Source organism: Macrosteles quadrilineatus, unplaced genomic scaffold (genome assembly GCF_028750875.1).
Source record: "Macrosteles quadrilineatus isolate MER2022 unplaced genomic scaffold, UCM_ALF_1.0 Scaffold_2__2_contigs__length_208266976, whole genome shotgun sequence".
NCBI classification, from domain to species: Eukaryota; Metazoa; Arthropoda; class Insecta; order Hemiptera; family Cicadellidae; genus Macrosteles; species Macrosteles quadrilineatus.
In genome coordinates, this window is record NW_026542595.1 from 157,607,544 (window position 1) to 157,635,489 (window position 27,946).

The 27,946-nt window shown below is 35.3% G+C and overlaps 1 protein-coding gene across 2 annotated transcripts; it reads left to right on the top strand.

Annotated features, from left to right (window-relative positions):
* Nucleotides 1–3,060: 3,060 nt before the first annotated feature.
* Nucleotides 3,061–27,090, top strand: LOC128987705 (ESF1 homolog). Of its 2 annotated transcripts, none has more exons than XM_054408699.1 (11): nucleotides 3,061–3,244; nucleotides 7,543–8,183; nucleotides 9,758–9,939; nucleotides 14,284–14,391; nucleotides 14,729–14,929; nucleotides 15,398–15,629; nucleotides 17,379–17,668; nucleotides 22,761–22,925; nucleotides 24,161–24,328; nucleotides 25,473–25,619; nucleotides 26,972–27,090. In XM_054408699.1, exons 2-11 carry the CDS (start codon nucleotides 7,559–7,561, stop codon nucleotides 27,065–27,067), a joined length of 2,214 nt encoding a protein of 737 aa, XP_054264674.1. In that variant the 5' UTR covers nucleotides 3,061–3,244; nucleotides 7,543–7,558; the 3' UTR covers nucleotides 27,068–27,090. The 2 variants fall into 2 exon arrangements, with proteins under 2 accessions (XP_054264674.1, XP_054264673.1); XM_054408698.1 differs by having other exon boundaries at nucleotides 3,061–3,237.
* Nucleotides 27,091–27,946: the final 856 nt, after the last annotated feature.

Consider the following 27,946-nt stretch of genomic DNA (forward strand, 5'->3'; position numbering starts at 1 on the left):
TTCCGCAGGTCTCAGTATTGGGGCCGGTCCTCTTTTTAGTCATGATAAATGACCTTTAGTGCCATTGGAAGCGTCCTAATGTTTTCTGACGATACAACAATTTTGTTGCCAGAGGATCTACTCCAGTTTTGACCAGGGAAAAGGCTGCAGAGGTTTTTGAGTTGGCAAAGACTTGGTTCCAACTAAACAAATTGAGCCTCAACCGAGAAAAACCTAAAGAGATTGTGTGCAGTACAAATAGTGTAAGGTAGTCGTACAATCGCTGACGTTTTGATAGAGGTGAAGCTGCTGGGATTCGTCATAGATGCAAATAAGATTAGCTGGAGTCCCTGGAGTGGCCATGTTGACAGTGTCTGTTGAAAGCTCTCTCGAGTCCTCCATATCTACTCCGCAGACAAACCCCTGTTGACGAGGCATTGTACCTGACCATATACTGTCTTTCATGGGTTGTTTTATTCCCACCTCTCCTATGGACTCCTGCTTTGGGGACTCGCTGCAAGGTGTGAAGGATATTTCCTTCAAAATAGGCAGTTCGGATCATTGGATTGAAGATTTACAGTGATTACTGTAAGCCTATCTTTAGAAGCCTAAACATCCTTACTATCTTCAGCCAGTATGTACTGCTTGGCCTATGTCATGTGAGGGATAACTTACGCACCAGCTCGCAACAAGGGAATTCCACCACTCCTACAACCTTCGTAACAGAGACCAGCTCCACATACCTTACTGCAGGCTCAGGCTGTCCAAAACGCAAAGCTTTTTTCGCATTACGGCTCTGAAGATGTACAATGAATGAAATGAAATAAAATGAAATGAAATAAAATGAATGAAATGAAATGAAAAATTTAAAGCCTGGCTAGTCAACCGACCATTGTACTCAGTTGACGAATATTTTGATGCGTTCCACATGTTTAATCTATATAGTTCCACAGAGTATAGGCTCAACGCCATCTTGCTTAAATTATTGTAAATAGTGTAAATATTATTTTTAGTTTATCCTTGACACAGTCTATCCAGAAATTCTGGTCAACGACGTCGCAGCAGGTATTAAGGTGTGTATGGTGTAATGTAGGTTCATTTTGGGACCTATCCTTATGGCGAGCAGTGTGCTCTTCGAAGAACTTATCTAATTTGTAAAATTGTTTTCGGACTATATATATTCTTTGAGTGTTTTAAAAAAGGTTTTTGGAGATTGCATTCGCTTTATATGTTCTGGGAGTACATTTAAAATGTTTGTACCCATGATGGGGTATTTTGCTGGTTTTCATAATCTGTGTTGTTGGATATCGGAAGTTTATTTTTGTGTTTCTTAAGTTACATTTGTCTTCGTTTTCCCTAAGCTTGGGGGGGTTTAGTTTTAGGAGGTTTACAACTTCAAGGATGTATGTAGGTTTGGCACGGTAATGATTTTTTTTGACGAAGTATGGCTTACAACGCTCTTGTGGTTATAGAATTTCTATGATTCTTAACGTTCTTAGCGCCATTTTTCTTAAGAATTTTGATTATGTAGATAAATCCGCTGCTGTCCCCCTGGCTACTATTCAAAAGTGCAAGTGAGATTCGAAGAGTGCGTAAGTAAGCTAAGTGTTTTTGACTGTTATGGAGAGCATCCGTATGGCAAAAAGTGATGATGATAATTTTTTCCCAAGTTTTTCTAGGTGATTATTCCAGGTCAGGTGTTGATCTATAATATATTATGCCCAGGAAAGTTGTATGAGTTGCTGATGTTATCCAATGCTTCTTCGGTTGATAGTTCAGGTTGTTTGTTTGTGGTGGCAAAGTTGTCATTCAAGGTTTTGGATTTATTAATTTTGAGGTCCAGGGGTTTACACATTTAATTTTCAAAAGAAATAGAAAACAATCTTTAAGATATGTAACTTGGACTTCAAATACTTTCCATTCAACCAATCATTCATTCAAACAATCCATTCAACGAGCAAAACTTCTAACTACACCAACTAAAAGTGATTAACCTAATTTTATATATACTCAACAAGCACCTAACTTAACATTTCAAGAATGTCCAGGACAATATATTCATGGTACAATAATTAATAGTGTTATGAGCTGAAACAGTGTGGCCACATGGAAGTTTAAAGAAGCCATTTTTTAAGCAAAAAAGAATAGAAGAAGAAGAAGATTTTGTTTTGGTTAATAATTTGAGGTTATGTTTGTTTGCCATGATCCTGCCCAGTGTTGCCACTTTTAGGGTAATTACCCTTTTCTAGGGTAAATTACTGGTCTTAGGGTAAAGTTTAGGGTAATGGTAGATTTAGGGTAATTTTAGGGTAAAACTAAAAGTTAGCGTAACAATGGAAATTTTACTAAAAAAATGAAAAAAAAACTTCAAAATTTGGCAAAAAACGTTCATTACATACTATGGCCAAACCATCATATTCGATTCAACCGGTTTAAATCGATTGCTATGATGAATTTTTCATAATAAGTTATCCTAATCGATCGGTAGTTGGGAATAATGGGAATTATCTGTTTTAGAATGTATTCGATTCTATAACACGTTATGGGCCTAATAAAATACGAAATATTATTCATTACTGGGTTTGATATCTAATTATGTGATTGAATTTAATTAAACTGGATTATTTTACAAATTGTGTCAAGAAATTACCACTATGTATAGATTAAAAGCTTTGGTGGTACCGTGCTATTTTAAAGATATGATTGTCCAAAAACAGTAGTAATGGGTCGATACAGTAAAAAATTCGATAGTTTTTTATTCGATATTTTTCGTTATACGATAGTCGATATAGCTGACCAATATCAACATTTTTTTCTTCTTTCGGGTGGTTTTTTAGAGGCGAGTATAAATTTACGTAAATTGACTGATATTGGAACTTCATTTAGTATAATTAACCATCTTATGTAAGATTTATATGATTTTAACATTGTTTTATAGCATTAAACGCAAATATTAACATTTAGGGTAATTTTTAGGGTAACCAAAAGTAGATTTAGGGTAATTTAGGGTAATTTTAGAACGCCTTTAGGGTAAAATCGCAACAACGTGGTGGCAACACTGATCCTGCCATATAACATAACCTAACCTAACGTGGATGGAATATTGGATTTGGATTTTGGTTGGAACCGAATGAAAGATTGAAATTCAAACTTAAATGCTTACAGTTATTCGATTCCTCATTGTGGTTATCTTATGAATGACAAAAGTGAAAAAATATAAGTTCAGACTAGAAAAAAATCTACACATATTTTGAAGAGGTAAGAGGTACTGTATAACTTATTCTGACTTATTGTTCGGTTATTTATGAAAATAGGTCTACTTGTGCAGTTCTTATAGGCCTAGCCCATTTATTTAAGTTATTGTAGGACTAGAAACATTGGCTACTGTGTTTCTCAGTCGGGATGTCCTCACAGTTGTCATTAGTGATAGGCTAGCATATTATATTTATTGAGCTTTTATAGGCTGCACTTTACGTCCTACACTCATTCGAATGAAAATATCGATCGATATATTGATTACTTGATAAGTTATATCGTTTGGTTACTTAGGTAAGGTTAATCTAACCTAACCAACCAAACGATAACTTATATTGAATGAAACAATCGAATGATCGATATTTTGATTCAAATTAGTGTGGGATGTAAAGTAAAGTGCAGCCCTTTTATTTATTGCTCTAGGGTTGGCGCAGTAGGCCTATACGTTAAGTTAAAAGTCAGTGGATAAGTTAATGTGGACCTAGGGTTTGCCGTGCCTTGAGCCGGCTTTTGTCCACTGAGCCGGGCTGTAAAATTGTCCATGGCTGTAGCCATAAAGAAACTCTCTTTATTATAGGCCTACCCATCCTGCATTCATATCAACCTTAAATTCCACTATTCATATTCATATTCATTAGCCTTCGTCGTTGACCCTCTGGTGAGGGAATAGACTGCGTCGTTGTTTAATACAGAAAAAAAGACACAAAAACAAAGACTACACGCACATATAAAATAAAACTGTGTATTAAACATGGCGGGCAGGCAGTAGGCGGTACAAAAAATTAATTGTCCCGCTCCAAATTGTCCTTAAAGAAATCCTCTACTTTGTAGTATGGTCTATTGATCATCAAGTCTTTCACAGCACTCTTGAACTTCCGGTCGTCCAGACATCGAATGCTGGAAGGGAGTCTGTTGAAGAACTTGATGGCTGATGTAGGGAAGGAATTGAGCGTCCTGCTCAATCTCGCACGGGGAACATCGAGATCCTGCCTAGCTCTGGTATTATGGGCGTGGATGTGGCTTCTGGTGTTGAGAAGATGAACACTGCATTTTATTTCAACCAGGCAGGCGTAGATGTAGTGGCTGCAGACGGATAGAATTCCAAGTCTCTTGAATATTGGTTTGCAGTGTTCTCTAAAAGGGCTCCTTGAGATTATACGGACTGCCGCTTTTTGAAGCTTTAAGACTTCCTCCACTTCCGACGCATGACCCCAAAGGTGTAGTCCATACGCAATGTGCGAATGAAACAGGGCATGGTATACCATGAGCAGGTACTGCTCCGTGACACATTTCCGGAGGCGCCTGAGGAGGCAGTTGACTCTCGCAAGCCGTGTGGCAACATGGGCAGCATGGTCATTCCAGTCGAGTCGGCTGTCCAGCTTTTTTAAGTTTAACTGCAGCCATGTCGTCCGAGGAGTCTCTTGAGAGGGTACAAAGGAGTCTCTGGGTTTTGTCTCCATTCAGTTGCAGCTTATTCATCTGGAACCATGCTTTTGCTTCTTGGACCTGGATTATGGCTAAATCCCTAGTGTGGTGTAGGTTTGGCTCTTTAGTGAGAAGCGTGGTATCATCCGCAAATAGTATAGAGCTGCTGGTCTCGTCGATGTCATTGATGAGGACCAGGAATAGAAGAGGGCCCAGCACAGATCCTTGGGGAACCCCCTGGTTCACCTCCAGTTCTAGAGAGCTTGCGCCTTCGAGTATCACCCTCTGAGTTCTGTTGGCTAAGTAGTTCTTGAAGGTGGAGAGAACCACACTACCAATGCCATATCTGCTGAGTTTTTTGAGCAGGATATCATGGGATACACAGTCAAAGGCTCTGCTGAGGTCACAGAGTGTTAACATTACCGACTCCCCAGCTTCAAAGGCCTCGCCAACCTCTCTTGCAATCTTGGCAATCGCAGACGAAGTAGATCTCCCTGCGCGGAAACCGTGCTGTGAGTCTGAAAACAGCTGGTGTGTTTCAAAGTATGTATACAACTGATTCTTTTACACCATCTCTATCACCTTACTAATCACAGGTAGTATCGAGATAGGTCTGTAGCTCGAGATACTGGCATGATCACCTTTTTTGTATATTGGAATGGTCTTGGCTCTCTTTAGCTTGTCCGGAAAAACACCTGTCAACAAGCACCTGTTGATAACTGTAGTCAGGGGGGCAGAGATGTCATCAGCTACATCTTTCAGTAATTGGGATGACCAGCCAAAACAGTCACATGCTCTGGAACTTTTGCGTCCAGAGATTAGAGTCCGTACCTGCTTTTCTGAGATGGGATTCCATCTGTCAAGGGAACAGTGGAGCTCTTCCACACGCCTTCCGACATAAGCCAACGGGTCTTGGGGGCTATCTGGGATGTTGTAGATAATTTCTTCAACAGACGAAACAAAGAAGGTGTTGAAATCATCTGGACTCGCCATGCAGGACATTTTAGGCTTTTGGGGTTTCACACTATTAACCACACTCCAGGCTGCTTTGCATCGGTTTTGCGAGCTTTCAATGAAACGGACATTGGCCAACCGTTTGGCTTCCTCAACTTTTTTATTATAAAATCTTTTCAGGGCCAGGTAATTATGAACATCACCTCTGTCTCGAAGGGCCATCATCAGGTTTTTCAAGTCGGTTAGGTTAGGTGAGTACCAGTCTCTCACTTTGTGTCTTGTCTTAGATGAATTTTTATCCTTGAGTTTACCTGTAGGTCTAGCCTACCTTTTTTGCTTGAGGCAGGGAAGCATTCGTCAAAGAGGTCCTGTAAGGTATCAAAAAACACATCGAACTATGCATCCGGGTTTTGTAAGTCAAAAATGCAATCCCATCTTACTGCCCTGAGACGACCCTTAAAGCTAAGCAGAGCCTCAGGTTTTGAGAGATTTAGTCTATGCGAGAAAACATAATTTGCATGCCAGGGGAAAACAGTGGATGTACTCACCGATGAAGTGTTGACATTTACTACCACGGCATCATGATCGGAGATGTGTGGGACAAGAACTTTCGAACTGTACCTCTCCTGCGGAAGCGATGTAAGGATGATGTCGGGTATTATTGCCCTAGGTACAATCAGGTTTGTTAATTTCTCAATAAATGATCAATATAATTCAGCTTCCTAAGTAAGAATGCAGTAGAACCTTGATTACCAGATTCGGTATTTGTTTACTTTAGGGGCTTCTAAAGAATTTTGAAAAAAATTGTTTTATCTCATTATTTGGCCTATTTTGAACACTTTTTACATTTGGCACTTTTGGGGCAAACACCTATTTCACCCAGAAAATCGTGTTTGAAAATCACAAAAACTGAAAAAAATCTTCATTTTTTTATACTTTTAATGTGTTTTTACTATTATTTAGGACATTTGAAACACCCTCTAGCACTTTTTTGGACACTGCCGTTAAAAAAAAATCAGATTTGAAAAATCATAAAAAATTGCAGTGCCGAAAATGCCCGGCCCACTCCTCTGCTTAACTAAATAACTTACCTATAATATAACTTAACCAAACATAACCTAACTTAACCTAACCAAACGAAACATAACCTAACCTAACATTACCTAACCTAACCTAACATTACCTAACCTAACCTAACATTACCTAACCTAACCTAACATTACCTAACCTAACCTAACTTAACTTAACCTAACCTAACGTAACATAACCTAGCTTAACCTAACCTAACCAAACATAACCTAACCTAACATTAACTAACCTAACCTAACATTACCTAACCTAACCTAACTTAACCTTAACCTTGTTAAAAAAATTCGTAATTTTTGGCAAATTGCTTACCTAAGCATGGGTTAGGTCGGGTTAGGTTAGGTTAGGTTAGATTATATTTAGTTTGGTAGATGAGTGTATTTACCAAGCTAAATATATAATATAGTGTGGCTTAACCTAACCCTAGCCTAACCTAACACGACCTAACCTATGCTTAGGAATAGGTTAGGAATAGCCTATGCCGAAAATTACGGATTTTTTGTTAAACCAAGGTTAGGTTAGGTTATGTTAGGTTAGGTTAAGTTAAGTTAGGTTAGATTATATTACATTTGGGAAAAGTGTTTAAAATGTCCTAAAGTAATAGTAAAACACATTAAAAGTATTAAAAAAACGCCGATTTTTTTGCACTTTTTGGCAATTTTCAAACGCGATTTTCAGGGTGAATTAGGTGTTTGCCCCAAAAGTGCCAAATGTAAAAAGTGTTCAAATTAGGCTAAATAATGAGATAAAACTATTTTTTTCAAAATTCGTTAGAAGCCCCTAAAGTAAACAAATACCTCCACTGTATATCTTTTTTATTCCTTATGTCACTTATACTTACAGATAATAAACTATTTCAATGGAAGAAATCAAAGATGAGAGGTTCTCACATATTTCATCTGACCCACGTTTTCGGGCTACTCCAAAGTCAATAAGGAAGGTAAAAATTGATAAAAGATTTCAATCATTATTTACCGACAAGCGTTTTCAAGTCAAATATTCTGTTGATAAACGTGGAAGACCAGTAAATCAGTCATCTCAGGAAAATTATAGAAAATATTATGATGTTATGAGTGATGATGAATCAACCGATGAGGAGGATGACAGTGATGAAGATAAAAGCAATGAAGAAACTGTAGAAACCCAAATTAATGATATAACTTCCGAAAATGAGAAAAAAATTAGGACAACAAAGCTATACAAATCAAATAAATGGAGCGTGTCACCGGCTCAGGGTTCAAGTAATTCAAATGAGTCCTCAAATAACTTAGATGCTGAAAATAGAAATGAAGTAGAAAAAAAACCTCACAACAAGAATAAGGACAAATCCAAGAACCAAGAAGCAGAACTTGAAACAGACAAGTTGGAGAAGGCTCGCATGACAGATGAAATAAAACTAAAACTTCGAGACCCTCATATTGACTATGCTAGAGGAGTTGGAGCTCTTATGTCTGACAGCTCGTCTGAGGAAGAGAGCTCTGAATGTAAGTACAAGTGTCTTAAAGAATTTATTAGTAACTAGTGTTCCTGTTGCTCGAATTCGAGCAATTTCTAAGTATTACAGGCGTTATTTTTAAACAAATAACAGTCATAATTTCTGACGACTTTAAAATATTCAACTCAAAGATTATGGAAATACTAAAGATGTACATAATAGATCAATATAATGAACATTTATTGTAAATAGTGTTTTCTACCAAAATAGCCTTACTCATAGCTGCATTGGGTTTCCAGACACACTGTGTGTCCAAAAGCCAGCACGACTCCCTTCCCATACCGCCCCTGAGCGATAGGGATCATTGAGATTCGCTCTAACCTTTCCTCTCCCTTCATGGGCAAGTTTTCATACCTATTCTTTCTTAGTTTTTGTTTGTTTCTTTTTTTAAATTTTAATGCCTGTATGTATCCTTTGTATTTTCCTATTTCCCTAGCTACTTTTCTAAACGTCTCAATTGCTTCCTTGACACTCATCATGTTTTATTTTCTCATCTCTAGGCCTATCTTATCCAATACATATTCCTGTTCTCACCTATTTGTCTCCTGAAGTGAGCAATTTATAAATACGTGACTCATGGTTTTTATTTCTCCACATCTACAAACTTCCTCTTCCACCTGGTGAAATCTTCACAAAATCACCTTGAAATTTTCAATGTTCTCTGACAAACTGCGTTTTATAATGGCCCATCTCCCAATCTTGTTTCAGTCTCTTTCTGATGTTAGGTATAAATACGAACGTTTACCTTTAAAACGTTAACATAGAATACTCTGCTCCCAACGCATTTGCCACTCTTCTAATATCTCCTCTCTTCTGTTTTCAAATTAGTCCTACCCTCCTCCTTGTCTTCCAAAATCAACAGCTTATGCAGCAATTATCCAACAGTCCTAAATTGTATGTGGAGTCTTCTGGCGACTGTTTGGAGAGCACACTTAAACCCAGCACGGAAGGGTGCTTACTGTATTCGGTTATCAACGACAATAGTATTATTTGTATTTCATTTGCGTCGGCCTCCTTCTATTGGCCGTCCTGATCAACGTCTTATAGTCTCCATTATGTCGAACGTTTTTTTGGTTATGTTTTGATTTTGTGCAAAATTTTAGTATAACCATCTGTTTCAAATATTAGTGTCAATTTCAAAGTATTCATCTGTTCAAATATAAACAAACATTTTCTCCCTAAGAATAACAGGGAACTTTGAAGGCCACTGGGGCAGAGCCCTGATGGAATTCCAAAGTTTTTTTTTGTTTGATGGCAAAACTACATGCTAAGACCTTTCTAATGACACCTTGAACATGGTGATTGGTAGCACCACCACTCCAAAACAATTATGACAAAAATATGCCTAGCGTATTAAATATATAGATAATTTGTCAAGGTTGTATTAAATTTGTGTGTACACATATAGTTATAGTTAGAGTCTGTAATCTCCGTTTTAAATACTGAAAACAACGGAACCTACAAAACCTCAAAGTTTATAGAGAGGTCCCTTAACGGGAGACCAGGACAAAATAATATAGGTTCAGCAGGAGAAAATATGCGATGTTTGTGTAATGTAAACAGCTGAGTCAGAGTCGGAGGTGGAGCATGGATGGGGAGAGCTGGACCGAGATGCTGAGCTGACCGAAGATGCTACTTCACGCTTGGCTGTGTTACACATGGACTGGGACAGGATCAGAGCTGTAGACCTTATGGTGTTGTTAAACTCCTTCCTACCTCAGAATGGAGTCATCAAGTCAGTTACTGTAAGTTGGTCGTTGTTTATCTAGCTTTATTGTAAAAAAGTTGGTAAAAGTTAAGCGGTTGTGCATAGTAAAAGTGGATTAGAGTTGGCAACACGTAAGGAATCTAGCGATTAGGATATTTCAATACCCAGGTGTCTTCATCAGCTATCTTGGGGAAATAGTCCAGGAATTTTAGGGATTCAAATGCCATTCGACCTTACAAATTCGAACTACCTAGAAATTTTGCACAGCTGTTAAGTAAGCCATGTTCTTGAAAATGTCAAAAGTCCCCGGAAATCCCTGCTGTGCTTCAGCCGCCATCTTGGAAAATGGCGGCCAATTTTCACTTTTTTGACAATATTTCCCAAACTATTGGTATTAGAGAATTTTTGTAAATACAAAAGTTAAAGAACGTCTAAAAATACACAATTTTTATATTACAAGGTTTGCTCTATCTCTAACGGCTATTGAGATAAATAATAAAAATAGTTTTAAATTTAAAATTCCCATGTTATTCTTATGAAGGAAAAGAAAATTGTTGCAGTTTGCTTATTTATGGATATATTTTTATCAAACTTGGCAAACTTATTTATTTTATACTAAGCTAATGATATTTAACATAATTACACACTTTATAACCCTTCCAATAGCAGTAAACGTAGTACTTGTTAAATTTAAAGTTATTTAAATAGGGATTCTATCTTTCATTTTTAGGTATTATTTAAAAAAAAAAAACCCAGGCAGGCAAATGGAATTTAATTTTTAGACACGATTGTTAATTTTTCCTTATTAGTATTAAAGAGAAATGGAAAATGGTGGCCGATTTTTAAAATGACTCCTTGATTGTCAACATTATCAAAAATTACCAAGAGCTAAATAATATTCGCTACTGAAAATCTTCTTCAATTTCTACTTCACATATTGCGCATTTCATGTTTAATTAAATGACACTGGCATGGTTATATATATCACACAACGTTAACAATGTACACAGAAAAATAATAAAACAACTTCAAATAAACACGAACACACTTAAAAACAGCCTTTCATTCTTATTAAATAACTTCAGAATCTGTAAAACAAACAAACATTCTCAGCTATCATACTTTATTATACTGTCAGCTGACTAACAATGAACAAGTCAAATATTCCTGTAAAAAAAGTGCTGCCAATATCAATAAACAAAATACAATAGTTATTTGTGCAACTAGTGAGAAAAGTGAGCAATTGACTCACTAGAGAGAAATCCTTACTCACGAGCCGTAGGCGAGTGAGGAATGGTTTCTCGAGTGAGGCAATTGTACTTTGAACTCGAGTTGCACATTATACTTTTCCTACAGTTACCATAAAACAAATAAATTTGTGAAGAAACATAACCTATTTTTAAACAGAAGTGAACTTTTAATATAACATTTAATGTGAAGTGACAAATACAACGGTAGAACAGCTGACCAGCTGATTTACAGCCAGTGCTGCCAACGTATTTCGCGCGCATACGACGTTGCCTGCATGCACGCACTCACTACGCGCTCACTATTTCGTGCCTTCACGTTGCAAATCTGGAGTGAGACAAAGTAATTAGAGTGAGACAATGTTAACATTGTCTCACTGATGAGCGAATTGGCCACTTTGGTTTCTCAAATCAGTGAGAGAACATGTACATTATTAGGTAACTGTAGGAAAACATTTTTTTCAGTTTTTAGTAGCGAATATTAATTAGCTCTTGGTAATTTTTGATAATGTTGACAATCAAGGAGTCATTAAAAAAAATCGGCCACCATTTTCCATTTCTCTTTAATACTAATAAGGAAAAATTAACAATCGTGTCTAAAAATGAATTTCCATTTGCCTGCCTGGGTTTTTATTAAAATAATACCTAAAAATGAAAGATAGAATCCCTATTTAAATAACTTTAAATTTAACAAGTACTACGTTTACTGCTATTGGAAGGGTTATAAAGTGTGTAATTATGTTAAATATCATTAGCTTAGTATAAAATAAATAAGTTTGCCAAGTTTGATAAAAATATATCCATAAATAAGCAAACTGCAACAATTTTCTTTTCCTTCATAAGAATAACATGGGAATTTTAAATTTAAAACTATTTTTATTATTTATCTCAATAGCAGTTAGAGATAGAGCAAACCTTGTAATATAAAAATTGTGTATTTTTAGACGTTCTTTAACTTTTGTATTTACAAAAATTCTCTAATACCAATAGTTTGGGAAATATTGTCAAAAAAGTGAAAATTGGCCGCCATTTTCCAAGATGGCGGCTGAAGCACAGCAGGGATTTCCGGGGACTTTTGACATTTTCAAGAACATGGCTTACTTAACAGCTGTGCAAAATTTCTAGGTAGTTCGAATTTGTTAGGTCGATTTTCCTAATATTCTTCCACTAAAAGGCAATCACATGACGTGCTGGCTTCTCATTGTTCTGTTGTGGTGAGGTATGTGGTACATTTAAATTATTTTGTGATTTAATTAGGCTGATCGGGTAAACTGAGTTGCAGTTGCAGGTAATGTAGGAATAAAATAAAAATGACCAGAGGTCGTCCAGTGGTCGAAAACTCAACAAAAAATATGTAATATCATTGACTATTGGATACAGACTTCTCTATTTCCACCCCACGATGTAAATAAAACATATGATTGGAATTTCTTCTGTTTGTCTTGTTGTTATTTTATCACCAGAATTGCAACCCATAAGTTCCATGTTAATAAAAAATAAAAAATTAAATTCATTTTTATTTTTGTGCTTATTTTTGAGCCTAGGCCTATTTTAATTTATTAAAGGATATAACAAAAGGGCACATACAGAGTAGACTCCCTCTTATACGGACTCCTCGGGACCAAGGCCAGTCTGGATAACGGTTTTTCCGGTTAAACCGACGTCCCCAAAATCTCATTAAAACGGACCGTTTAAATGCATGTACTCTATATAGTATTTGACTTAAAATTAGGAGAGCATTGTATTTAGACACGCAATCACTGTTCTCAAATCTTTCCCACGAAAACAGTCGTTTCATTACCGTCCACTTCCTGCCGATCTAGTCCGGTCAAAAGGTGTCCTGATAAGAGGGAGTCCACTGTATACTGGAAAATATCTTTCTAACAGTACGCACAGATTTTCCCTGCGATTCACACAAGCTGAGAAACAAGTTTTCAAGAAACATGCTTGCTTATTGATAGGCCTATAGAATTCTAAGAAATATCTATGAATATTTTTTATATTTAAAAAGAAATATGTAAAATCCTTATTTATAATTCTGTAAGACAAAATTTTTACCAGAAAATTGTTGACGTCTGGTAAGTCGCAGAAAGGTGGGAGGGGTCTTAAGTTAAAGGCATTGACCCCAGGGACTCGGGAAAAATAGCAGAATTCCCATAAAGTTACCAGAAAACGAGATATAACGTAAAATATCCACCATAAGAAAAGCATGGGGACTGAAAAACGTCTGCATTCTAATCAGCTGTTGCTTATTTATTTGTAATGTTTACATTTATTCCGAAAATCAATGTTGTTAAATAATGTTTCAAAATGAAATGTATTCGTTTAATTTTTTGGTTTTCCGTTTTTATGATGAGTGAAGTAACTAGACTGGGTAGGGGAAGAACTGCAAGACGTGGAAGAGTATCCAGGAATTCAACTAACACAAGAAATGCTGAAAGAGAACGTCATGTAAAAGGCCTAAATATGAAAATCCACAAGCTGGTTTATAACCTGCCTTCAGAAGAACGCTGGAAAAGGAGATGAGTGTTGTTTCTCACAATCTAGGTCCTCTTAGCACTTGCATGCATTGTGGCGCATTTCACTTCGCAGAGGAGGCCACAAATGGACATTTTGACGCATGTTGCCACTATGGACTCATTAACATGCCACAACCACAATTAAATTACAAACTTAAAGTCATGTTTTTACATGATTCTAACTTCATAAGAAACATAAGGCAATACAACAGTGCAATGGCTTTTACGTCGCTTTCCGCTACACAAAAAGAGATTCCAGGGAAATGGGCCTTCCTGTTTTAAAATTCAGGGACAAATTCATAGATACATTTCTGACTTACTACCGCGAAATGGGGAGTTGCCTTCATATAGACAATTGTGTCTAAATTAGGGGCTATGGCCCCTACAGGCCACTAGTAATAATAATATTTTGAATTTTAATTAAATCTAGTTTTAAAAGACGAGTTTAATCTGCTGAGTTGAGTGTTGTCTTTGGTTTACAATCCAAATAAGCATTAGATAGTGATGGTGTATAGCATTTTTATATCAGCATATTTTGTAAAACGTCTCATTCAACTAGGTTGTCCATTAAGATTTCTACTTCATCATCTAGGCCTAAACATTTTATTTTTATAGATATACCCTTCACAATTTGGACTGGAACGTATGAAAGAAGAGGAGGAAAGAGGGCCGATAGAGTTGGTAAATTTAAAACATGAAGATGACGCAGATCTAGATGAAGAGGTAACATCACACATTTATTTATCAAAACACAAGAAAAGTAATGTTAGTTAAAAAAAATATGTTAATTGGTCAACAATTTTTTAGGTTTTTTATGTTTTACGCTAGTGGCATTTTAAATTTAAGTTCAAGAATTATTACAAGCGCTTTTAAGGGAGAGTGGTCCAATACCTATTTTTGTTTTTAGTTGTGCTGGGATTTGACCCCTTTTCTCCCGTACCAAAATCCGAGCCATTAACCACTAGGCTAGCAACACACCAAAGTTTTGCAATTTAACTAGATATTTTGTTCCTAAAGCTTGTCACAATGTTACAGGTATCACAATTCTTTCTTGTTTCAGAGCAAGGAAGGAAAGAAATATCACACAGAGAGGCTGCGGCAATATCAGATGAACAGATTAAAGTATTACTATGCAGTTGTTGAGTTTGATTCCGTAGAGACAGCCAACAAAGTGTACACAGAGTGTGATGGACTTGAATATGAAAGTAGTGCAACTAAGTTAGATCTTCGATATGTGCCACAGGATGAAACGTTTGATCAGGTTTGTCCCTACCTTGGACTAGTATTGGTATCTTATCTTTACAGGACTAAAAGTGATTTGTCTGGATTGTAACCAGTTGTGAAAACTGGCATTGCAAGAGAAATCTAAACACACTAGTGAGTCTAAATCCTCTCATTCTTGAAGTAGAGTTCAATGTATTATTTCCTAACTTTAATGTATGTTTTTTTTGTCTGGCCAAACCAAGAAAGCGGACTCGGAATCAAGTTTTTCTGAGTTTTTTAGTCATAGTCATCATAGTTTTTAAGGGCCATTTCAGCTAGTCAAATTACTACCCTACAAATAATTATTCTAAAAAAACCTAGTTTTGAAGTAATCCCATCACAGAATTTTATATTAGTCAAGACTTAAATATAAGCGGGGTTTATAAACTATTAGTTAAGAATTAAAAAGCCGATGTGTCAGCAAACAGGGCCTACACTGTGATACAATTGATTTTGTTGTCGACAGGAACCACACGAGGTTTGCACCAGTATGCCAGACCCAGCCAAGTATGAGCCTCGTATCTTCACCAACACGGCGCTGCAGCAGGGCAAGGTGGAACTGACCTGGGACGAGACTGACCCAAGCCGTCAGGAGTTCACCAGGAAAATTCAGAGGAACGCGGACAAGGTTGATGACGTTGACCTGCAAGCCTATCTAGCCTCATCATCTGGAGAGGACGAAGAACTAGCGGACAAGGGTTAGTGTTTCGAAACTGTTAAACATTTTAGAAGATTATTGAACCCCGTTAACCAGGGATTGTTAAGACTTCGTAGCCCAATGTTTGCTTGATATATCCTTTATAATATGAAAATGTGTTATAGGGTGCACTCAAATAATAAATAAAATATGTTCTATGTAGTATGGAGTTTACAATGACTTTTTTACATAAGATGTTTTTATGGCAAATAAACACATTGGATTTTATTTCACTTCCAACAATAAAAACATGTCAAAGAGATTTAAAATTTAGCCTACAAAACTAATGCAAAAAACCATCCTAACCGTTTTGTGAAATCTATATACTTATTTAATACGCAATCAGGTTTTTTGTGACAATTACTCCTCCGAAACTACTGAACCGATTGACATGTTTTTGGTGTCATTGGAAGAGGGTAACGTGAAGTTGTGCAGGAAACTTTCTTTTTAGGGAAATAATGAGATATTGAGGCCCTGGAGCCCTTTAAAGTTTCGTATTTCTCCATAAGGATAACATGGGAGATAATTTTTATTTACAGAAACATATGTTTGCTACTTGAAAATAGTCAAAGTCTACTACATAATAATTGCTGTGTATTATGACTCTTAATGTATACATACTACATTTCAATCAAGGATTGTGTACCTTAAAGTTTACCCATAATGGATCTTAATACTTTATTTTAATGCTGGGAATAGTAAAATTTAGTGGAGAACAAGTTACCATGATTTAGAAAACTTTACTATAATAATTTATGTATTTAAATCACAAATCTTTGACATCTATATAATTAATACGCTACATGAAACTTTGTCGGTTGAACTCCTCCGTCATTTCTTAACCGATTTTATCCATTGACGTCTCATTGGAAAGAGTGTGTCACGTAGATTTGCAAACTGGCCTTACATTTTTGAAAAAGTCCCTTGGGCTCTGCCCCAGTGGCTTCGAAAGTTCCCATGTTATCCTTATGGAGAACATAATTGTTTACATTTTGATCAGCTGTATAATATTATTGCAGTACATTTATTTACTATTTGAGTTGGTGTAAACATAACCCCCAAGACGGATCGTGTTAGTATAGCTGTATCTTAAATTTGTGCATTTATCGTGGTTTTGTGTAGCTATAATTTGTTTATTTGTTTCTTTCTTTTAAATTCCTCCGACGCGACGACAACGAAACATAGACAGGAGGCGTAGTCTAATCGTGATAACGACCGCAGCTACAGAACAGTGGCTTAACTCATCACAGTCACCTGACCCTGGACAATCTCGACTATAAGGTTACCAATGCGCCCTAACACTACCCCAAAACGACTTTTCGTTCTCAATTGGCCCTCTATCAATGACCTGCATTGCCTGTACAGCGAAGCATTTTGAGAAGGAGAAAACCGACCGGAATGCTTTAGGTTTATCAATAAAAAAGATAATCATGGACAACCATATTTGGCTATAAGTCAGGAAATGTTTGTAGAAAACATTAAAAAGCAATACCAGGTTATGAAATATGATCAAATATTTACAGGAAATGTTTATTACCGTTATATACATTGTGAATTTCTCCATGAGTTACACACCGGTAATCTTTGAGTTGACTCTTTTAAACTCATTGTAAATATGACCTGTGCAATTCGTGTTGAAATAACTCCTGCAATACTTTGCAATTGCTCGAATTCGAGCAACATGTACACTAGTAGTTAAAATTTTCCATTTAGATAAGATTTAGAATTACATTGGAAATTTAATTTACAGATGAATCTAGTGAGGATGAATCAGAGGACGATAAAAATATAAAAGAGGAAGACAAAATTGCCAAATACAAATCTTTGCTGGCTTCAATTGAAGAAGAAGAGGAGAAGAAGAAAAATAGGGATGTCGACTTGGAAATAACATGGGGTATTGGGTTGAAAGAAAAAGCGGAGAAGTCGGTTAAAGAGAAACTAAACGCACCTCAAACACCGTTTGAAGAAATGCTAGACAAACGTAAAAAAAAGAAGAAACAGAAGAGGGAAGAAAAGTTGAAACAGAAAGAAAAGAACAAGGTGATTTGAACTAGCATTTATTTATTTACAAACTCAAAACTCTGCCACATATAGATCAACTCCTCATTAGGTGCACACCTGACCTGACGTGACCGAACCTGGTTACACTATACCAGCGGTAACCAAACTTTTAGTTTGGGCGGCCCACCATAATATTGAATCAACCCACCCTTTGTATAATATTACTAATATTTATTTTTACTATTTTAATTGGGCGTAGCTCTTTTGGATCAACTTCAATGCAACAAATAAAGCAACATCACTCAATAACGGCAGAACACATTTCAGCTAAACTTAACAAGATTACTTAGACTAATAGTGAGATGGTTTTTAAACAAACAAATTTGAATTAGGTAATGCTAATGCAATTTAAAACGATCTTAAAATTTCCAAATTTTAACATTAGGCTTATGGGACTAAAGTTGCCATATGACAGTTTTTTGTTTACAAGAAAAATGTAAACAAGAGAATCATAAGGTATTTCTGAACTTTCTAGACTTTTCTTTTAAACGTTTTTAAACCATTCCTATAATTTTAATAAACAATAAAATGCCGTTAAAACATTTTTTTAAGGCGCGAAATTCACTGAAAATCGAGAAAATTCACGGAACTACTTTCTCAGTGCGCGGAGCATAAACAAGGAGCGGAGGGATACGGACCAGTGACTAATTTTTTGGGAACCTATTTGTGTTGCCAGCTGATTAGAAACAGCCAATGTTAGAAATCAGGATTTAATAAGCAATATATCGAACCGCATCGAAATCGATATTTAATCCGATAATACATCACAGGTTATATTATGTTGAATTAAATCGACGGTGCAGTAAGTTATTACACTTAATAATAAAACGCAGATTGAACACTGATCTAATTTAGGCATGTGAAGAAGGTAGGCCGGGGTTTATGATTATTCGTGACTACATTAAGTGTTTTGAAGTAAGGTTAGATTAGGGAGGTAAAGTGTAGGTTATAGGTAGGTGACCGAGTTGTTTATTTGTGTTGCACCATATATTTTTTATCTTTTGGAATAGTTGGTTAAACGGGGAAACGATTTCAAAAATGTTTGCATATGGTCTTAACAAACCATCTTCTGTATTCTAGCATTGACTTTATATAAAGTCAATTAATTAATTAGTTATACTTTAATACTCGTTTTTTTAAATAGTTACTGTTTTTTATACTTAAATACTTTAACCGATTGTAAGGGTGAAAAATGAAGACCAATGTTTTTGTTGTAGGCTACAGTTGAATTTGAATGTTAAATTTCCTTTCTCTTTTTTATAATTTAATGCCCTTTTTGGATGTTAATATCAGATTCCAACTACTGTAATATTTTTCTGGCCAAAACTACCATAATGCACTTCTGGAAGAGGTGTCTGAATAACAAGATGTATAAAACAAATTTGAATTATTATAATTTTAATCAATAAAACAAGCATTAATACATCTATTGACTTTTTTACATTTAGTTACTTATACAAATATCAAATCACGTTTGTTCCGCTCAACTGGCTTTCACCTCTCTGAAAGCAACCCTAGTTATTATCATTTTACGAATCTTACTTTATAGTAAGATTAAATATCAGATTTTTAATTTAATTTAATAATATTATTATTATAAATGTAAAAGTTTGTCTGTTTGTTTATTTGTTTGTTTGTTTGAAGTTCAATCACACATTAACTACTGGACGGATTGGCTTGAAATTTGGCATGATGATAGCTCACATTCCCGGTTAACATATAGGCATATTCTTATCTCAAAAATCCTTTCGGGCTCCGCCCCAGTGGCTCTGTAGTTCCCCATGTTAACCTTATGAGTATTCATATTTAAAGGGAATTAAAGAATGTTGTCAGCTGTTTCAACTACAAAAGTTGATTCTATGATATGCAAAAGCATTAAATAAAAAGTTATAAGATATACCAGCAGGCTACAGCACTATTTTTTTTTTTGCATTTATGAAAACAACTAATTTGAACTAAGCAACAACAAAAAGCTGTGATACGCAGTAAGAACTGTCAAAGTAGGATTGTTTACAGTTGTTATGTTTTTAATTTCATGAATAATTTAATTTGTGAATTTTTAATAATTAATTTATCTCTGTTAGGTGAAGTGGTAGAACACTATGACTATGGTAGATGTGTAATGCTATAGTATACCATAAATTTAAAGAAACAAATTTTATCAAATTGTGTCCTCCCCCATTGACAACACAAAGCTTGAGTATAACTGCACTCTGCTGGTATGGGTCCGCGGAATTGGCTAACTCTGGAACTCGCTAACCCCATGTTAAATGCCCTATCTTCAAATTTGGTCGATGAGAGGAACTCGCTAACTTGTTCGGTTTCGGAATTGGCTAACTCCGGAACCCGCTAACCCACTCTAGAGCCGGGTTAGCGAATTCCGTCCTCGTACGGAAGTCGCTAACTCGGTCCCTCGGCGGAACTCGCTAACTCCCAATCAGAAGCCTCGCGGGCCGTCCAATGGGAGCCAAGCACGAATATTTTTGGCCAGTGTTGCCGAAAGTGTAGTACTTATATCGTATCGGTACCATAATGTCGTATCCTACGATTAATTAGGAGTAAGAGCAACGTAGTCGATAAAATAAATATATTTAGAAGTATGTTTAACCACAGAGAAGTTCTTATGATTATTAGGGTGGAAAATGCATTATAGTCTTACCATAGACTAACCAACACAAGTAAACTTTACATCCCATTGTAAACTTTGAAGCTCGTTTTTCGTGTCTAGTTCATGTCCGGTGACACTGATCGCTAGTGTCGACAAAATTGTGTTTCTATTATTTTATAGTTAACTTCATGATTTGTTCCTTACTGTTTGGTTATATAACTAGGGGACGTGTTATTAGTTGTGATTAGAACGTTTTATTTGGTTAAACGAGGTTTTAAATTACTGAAAACAAGAAACAATTGTAAACAAAACACGACCTCTAAAGACAGTGCACCAGACAGAACTAACAATACAACTGTCTTCAGATCATCCATAAGGATGAGAAATGTACTAATATAAGGGAGTATGTTTTATATGTGGGTTTCTTACTTAAATAGTAGCTTATTGGTATGAAAAAGATAAAAATGCACATTTAATTTGGATCTATTACATGTTATGAAATATCTATTTTCGTAGTCCGCCATTTGTTTCTTTTATTCGAATAAATATCATTTTGTGAACTTCTGCAAATAAAATTTTTGAGTTCGTATTTTTTATACTGGGCTTGTAGTAACCTTAAATCATAAATCATAATAAAATTTACACGTTAAACGTCATTACAGAATTACATTGTAGTGGTTATGTATTTTTAAATAGAGCTATTGAACTTAAATAAATATTTATCAATACATTATAAAGTGGTAGGCCTAATGTATTCATGGATTGCATTAAAAGTTAGTCTATGCATAAATACAACTTGTAAATTTCTTTTATCGTAGGCTATTAGTGTAGAACCCAGGTCATCCTCTTAATTTTGTTGAATTAATATTAATTTTACGTCTTTCAGTAGGCTTACTTTTTAAAAGTCTGGAGTTTTTTTCCAGGCTGGTTCTATCTTATCCAAAAACAAAGCTATTGTCTATTGTGTAGCTCAGTACTGGGGAACGGTGAACCGAGCAATGGCTTGGTATAGTTTATATCGTTTGTAAAAGCAATATAAAGGAAACCCAACACTCAAATCAGGAAAATCCGTTAATTAGTTTATTAAAAATCGTGAATTAAAATAACCCTGTCACGTTTTATTATATGAATATTATATCTTCTCCTATTTTTTACTAGTGGTGCTTAGGTGTACAATCTAAAAACCGTTTTAAAACATGTAACATTATTGCTAAAAAATTCAACACATTTTAGAATTAGGCAACTATTTACTAGTAGGCCTACAATGCTTTGGTTCAAACTATTAGGCCTAGATAAAAACTTAGTCTATGTCATCATATTTGTACACGTAAGTTGGACGGTTCAAAGACGAACATTTAATTTAAAATCTATGAATTAATTATGAAAGTTACGATGGTTGATGACTGTATTAATTAATGGTTTTGGTTTATTACGACATTACAATTAAATCTGTTTTCCGTTTTTAAGAACTTGCGTGTATTTTAGCTTAATTTCGTAGAGGTTTAATTATTTATTACCAATTAAACTAAATTTTGAATATTTTTCATATTCTATTATTTTCTTTTATACTGATGGCATTTATATTTAAGATCGAAATCATAAACATTTAACTGGCCATTGTACAGTTTAATAAAAAACACTTTTTCATGATTTTTTTATTGTCTTTTAATTACTTTGGGCTAGTTATCTGTTAAAAGTGGAATTGATAACAAAAAACAATAACATTTACTGTATCTTTATAGACACTGACATTTTGAAATACGGCAGTGTACGATTATTTTGACGTACAAGGTTGGCAACGCTCCGAGCAGTGGGCGCGGCCGGGTTAGCGACTTCCAGAGTTAGCGAATTCCGCCGCGAGACAAAATTGAGTTAGCGGGTTCCGGAGTTAGCCAATTCCTGACTGAGACGGTTAACCAGTTCCAGAGTTAGCCAGTTCCGCCACACGACCGAGTTAGCGAGTTCCTGAGTTAGCCAATTCCTACGTCTCGCTGGTATTATTATATAAAGGGTCTATTGAGAAACAAATCAAAATGGTAACTACTCAGGCAATAGTTAACATTTTGATGTGGCTTTGGTGTATTGGCCTAGAACCTAACAAACCTTGTCTCAGTTCATTCTGATTATCACTCAACTGTTCAGAGAGTGATTTTTTTTATAATTTTTGGGTACGAATAAATAATACGTTTTATATTTTATTCTTTTCGTGACCTACCCAATCAGCTCTTGCCAGTGCCATACACTATTGGGCCGGAACTATAGTTTGGGAACCGCTGCTCTACAACTAACAAGACTGGTAAACCCAATGGCCTAGCTGCCTAGGTTGTAAAAGCTATCAGGTACAGTTTTTTTGTGGGATGCTGTTGTGAAGGGTTGTTTGTGTTAAGTCCTTGAGGCTTAAAGAGTGAGAATTTTTAACCATTTTCTTTTTACACTGAGGTGTCATTATTATTGTTTTTACAGGAAGAGGATAGCGAGAGTGATCTCTACTCTGATGATGACTTACCCTCTGATGTGGATATGAATGATCCTTACTTCAAAGAAGAGATTCAGCCTGCTAAGAGAGGGGGAAAGAAGAAGAAAAAGAATTACGATGAAGAGGAGACGGAAGAGACCAAACAAAAAAAAGTATGAAATGTATATTAATTTCACAGGTTTGCTTGAAAATTATTTCTATGCTATTTTACCATGTATAATTTGCATGTGACACGCTAAGGGCCTGAGGGATAATAAATTGTGCCCTTGCCCCCCCCCTCCCTATTGGGAGAATTTTTCTCTTCCTAATTGTTCTACATAATACGGTTATTGAGGTATTCATATGTTACAGTACACTCCATGCTATCTTCATAATATATAATTGATTGGATAACAGTTTATGTCATACTAACAAACAAACTATTAAAACTTTACTTAAAAAATATGTCATTACCTTCCCTCTTTGTATCAGCAAACCTACCTTGAATTTTGTAACACAAAGCTCCCCCCCCCCCACGAAAAAAATAGTTATTTACAAAGGGAATATATCTGACACGTTCAAGGAAATATGTTGGTAAAAGCCACAAGGCAAATGGATGTTGGCTTAGTAAGCAAGTGTATTTCACAGGGTAGCGGAATTAATTAACCTCCTTTATGAAGTCAGCTCAAAATATATGGCCTACATTTTTACCCACGGAATTTTACCCTCTGGCCATTATTAAAATTAATGAGAATAATTCATTTTCTTCTAAATAAATTGTTTTTCCACAGTCGTATAGCAAATAGTTTAAGAAATGTTAACCCATTTATAATTCAAATGGGTTACTCAGTTTGTTTACATACATATATTATCTAACATATATTATGTTTACATATATTATCTAACAGTTGGTCCTAAAAGTCGAATCCTGAATCTCTTCTTTTAGGGATCAAAATCAAACAGCAAAACCTGTTTACCTAGTTGAGATTACATAAAAATTTATTAAGATAGGTTACAAAAAAATAAAATGTTTACTATTCATTCAATCAAAACTGAAATCATGAAATTGAAATAAATTAATCCCACTAATTTCTATATCTGCACAGGGGGTAAAATTCGGGTTTAAAAATCCCGGGGTAAAAGTCCATCTAGAGTTGCCTAAACGCTAGTTATAGGGGGTATAATTCCGGTTTTTATTGCTAATCTAATTCATCACGCTCTGTCTATTTTCATTAGACTCCCAAATTCGCGGGGGTAAAATTCTGCCTTCGAACAAACTTTAGAGCACTCAGGTTACTACGTCAGCTTTCCTCAGGGGGTAAAATTCCAGGGTGATAAAATCCCGAAGACCCTATTTTACCATTAATATGAGAAAATATTATGAGGTATAACATTTGTGGGTTTTCAGGCTGAGTTAGAATTATTGCTTCTGGAAGAGAATGACACAGAGAAGGAAAAGAGTCATTTCAATTTAAAGAAAATTCAAGAGCAAGAAAGTGATGGAAAGAAGAAGAAGAGGAGAAAACAACTGAAAAAGAAACCCCAAGAAGTCTTGGAAGAAAAAGATGAGTTCAAGGTAAAAATTAAGAACAATTTTCTTTGTTGAACAAAAATGTTCACTTTAAAGTCTTGCTGAGCTAAAATCTCTGCTAATCATAATTTTAGTTTTAAATGAATAAATTAAATAATATAACTAGATATGATTTAAAACAAAACTAATTTATGCGTTCTAATTAACATAGATCCCTTGTTAACTTTCATTGGTCTTTGCCCTGGAGTTGGGACAAATAATATCAGCGTCAGACCCAAAAAATTTCCATTGCAATTTTTTTTTTTAATTACATAGAGTGTACTCACAGCATTGATCACCACAAACTTAATAACAATAAAAACCCCAGTCAACATATGTGCCAGAGGATGGGTAAGAGGTCTTAAAATCAAAGCCATGAGGTCAGACTGCTCTAATCCTTGAACGAGTCACTAACAAGTTTAAATCTCTTACTTAAAGCTGACTGGATATAGTGATCACCACCTAGTAATTTTAGACATTTGCCAGTTAGATCTTGAGAAAAATCAAAATCTGTTTGATGGTTCAAAGCTGAGCCGAGCTGTCCCTGGCTTTTACATTAGTTAGTAGCAAACAAAGCTGTCATTTCATTCATTCAACAATCACTGTTCAAATTTCACTCACCTTTTATTTAAAATATTAATTCTGGTGTGTCGGTGTTGTAAAACTCAAAAATCGTCTTAAAAATCTTTGAACATTTATAAATAATATTTGAGACTTGACCAACAGTATATTTCATGCTTGATTTATTTAACATAAAACTCAGTTTTCATAGTTAAAATAACTGTTCAATACACTCCTACATTCATACCATAGAACTTCAATTCATAATGAAATTCATGAATTGATTTCGTACAATCCAAGCATATACAAGAATGTGTATGTTCTATTACAGTTATGTGTGTTATGAAAAACACCCATAATAGAGTGCTCTGGTATTATGGGTATTTTTAGAAAGTTTTTGACCAAATTATTTACCAATAGCGTATAGTAGCATCAGTATGAATGCTGCCTCCTTATGTAGCATTCAGAAAACAGGCAGAGAAGGCAACAACTGCATTCCTTACCTATAAAGTTTAACTAAGAAATAAATCTAACAGTGGTTTGATTTATGCATTGTAACAAGAACACAGAATAAAAAAAATAATTTCAGGTGAATGTAGCAGACGACAGATTCAGTGCTCTGTTCTCCTCTCATCATTTCAATGTAGACCCAGCTGACCCTCAGTTCCGCAAGACTAAAGCCATGGAGGCTATAATCTCGGAGAAACTCAAGAGAAGGAGACAACAAGTTGAACAAGTAAGAAATAAGTTTGTGTTTAGATTACAGTTGTAGAAATAGCGATCAGTTCAATTTGAACTCTTTAACAACTAATAGCCAAATCAGTGGGGGTTTTAAAATATTTTTGAAATAGTCTGAAACTTATCTTTTCTGTTAATTAGACCTAATTACCACTGTTTTTTTTGTTTTTTTTTTTTTTAGGTGAAAATGTTATTTTAGATACTACCATTATGGTTAGGTTCTAAGCGAGGTATATAACCTAAAACTTTAATACTTGTAATTGTTAATACAACTTATATAGTGTAGTGTGTTGACTGAAATAGTTTGTTCCAACCTAGTTTTGGCTTCATTATGGCTGATTAAGGAGAGACTTATACGGCACAGTTTAATTACTCCTTTGCCCAAGTGTGGTTTTTTGTTTACGGCTTTTTTTGTTTATTTGAACTATTTTAAGGTTACCAGTACTTATTTCAATTCATACTTAAGACATTTATTTATAGTGGTTTAATTACCTTTCATTTTTCTCCCAGCTCAAAATAGTTGTATAGTATCAACAGCCATCGTTTCAACTTCATGACCCAACTCGTTGAAACCATGGTTGAAATATTATACAACTTTTTTGAGCTGGGACGAAAATAAAAGGTAACTAATACACTATCAATATTTATCTTGCCATCTCAGGGGCAAACCACAACAATGGGTACCTTAAACATTTATTATCTAGGTTACGTACCTTATACAGTCAAAACAGTTCTGATACAGTCACTAAAGGACGATGCCCATTTCAGAGCTTTTAAGCTCTATCTTCAGGTCCGTGGATACATTTGTCAATTCATCTTGCAGATTCGTCAAAATATTTAAACATTAAAAACACATAACACAAACACATAATTCATTACGTTTATACAGGTACTGTACATGTGCCGGCCGGCTATAGATCCCGACTGAGGAAGGAGTTGACTTGCTACCACTAGGGTGGGGGTAGGGTAGATAATACCCACTAGGGTGGGGGTAGGGTAGCAAGTCAACTCCTTCCTCAGTCGGGATCTATAGCCGGCCGGCACATATACAGCGTAATGAATTATGTGTTTGTGTTAGGTGTTTTTAATGTTTAAATATTTTGACGAATCTGCAAGATGAATTGACAAATGTATCCACGGACCTGAAGATAGAGCTTAAAAGCTCTGAAATGCGCATCGTCCTTTAGTGACTGTATCAGAACTGTTTTGACTGTATAAGGTACGTAACCTAGATAATACTTTGAATAACAGTTCAGGAGGCAAAATAATGAATAAATTAAACATTTAACTAAGACATTTTAAAACAAACTTAATTAAGATCAGAACACATAACTGATTTTTTTATTTCAGGAAGAGCCAGCTGGAAAGAAAACAAAGGCAGAAACAGAACTTTCACTGCTCGTGAACAGAATAAAAAGTAAAACAAAAAATAAAATAAAAAATTAAAGTTATGTACATTTTTTAAATTATTTGTTTGCAGTTTGATTTCAGATCCTAATCCTGACTTTATTAGAGGACCGGGATTGAGTTGTATAAAATCATAGCCAAAAAGAGACAAATGGCGTAAACCAGACAAACTGGTCCAGATAGTTTAAGAAATAACTTATAAATCAAATGCTAGATCGGGAAATCTAGATGATGGTCTTGATCTGTCAGCCCTCCTCTTCAATGCTTAGTAAATTGTTTTGTGTATAAAAAAAGTATTTTAGCAATAAGTTTATTGCTTAGTAAAAGTTGTGTTGACATCTTTGTAGCTTTTAAATGAACAAGTCTTTCACAAGTTAGGCTCACAACTATTATCTTCATATTTTGTTGTGGTGTTTCCGGACCAATTGACCGAACCTCTCCCATACACTGAAAAACCAGATAAAAAAGCATGGCAAAATCGTAGCCTTCAAAACATCTAACTCCAAAATCTCCTTTCCGTAAAAAATACACCACAGGATTTTTGTCAAAAAACAGGAGTTTATAAAATAACCTGTAATGACTGTGATAAGTTTTACATTGACCAAACTGGAAGGCCCTTTGTAAAGAGGTTTAAAGAACATCTTCCCAAGAAAACCATCGTTCAAAAATCAAATTTCGCCGACCATTTGGTAGCCAGTAACCATAGTTATACTGATATAACAACAAATTTGCAGCCTTTACATATTTGCCAAAAAGGCCGAACAATGACGGCATTGGAACAGTTCGAAATTTACAGAGCCTCTAAAATTGAAACAACCTGTTAAACGACAAAAACACCCTGCAATCCAACATTCTTTTTGAAACCTTAATACAAATGAATAATAGCAGAAACAATGCTGCACTAGCTACGTCACCAGG

Bases quoted from the DNA above. Each gene is read 5' to 3' on its own strand.
- LOC128987705 (XM_054408699.1), top strand. From the start codon at position 7,559: ATGGAAGAAATCAAAGATGAGAGGTTCTCACATATTTCATCTGACCCA. The intron at 14,392-14,728 runs GTAACATCACAC...TTCTTGTTTCAG, and splicing joins ACGCAGATCTAGATGAAGAG to AGCAAGGAAGGAAAGAAATA. The intron at 15,630-17,378 runs GTTAGTGTTTCG...TTTAATTTACAG, and splicing joins CGAAGAACTAGCGGACAAGG to ATGAATCTAGTGAGGATGAA.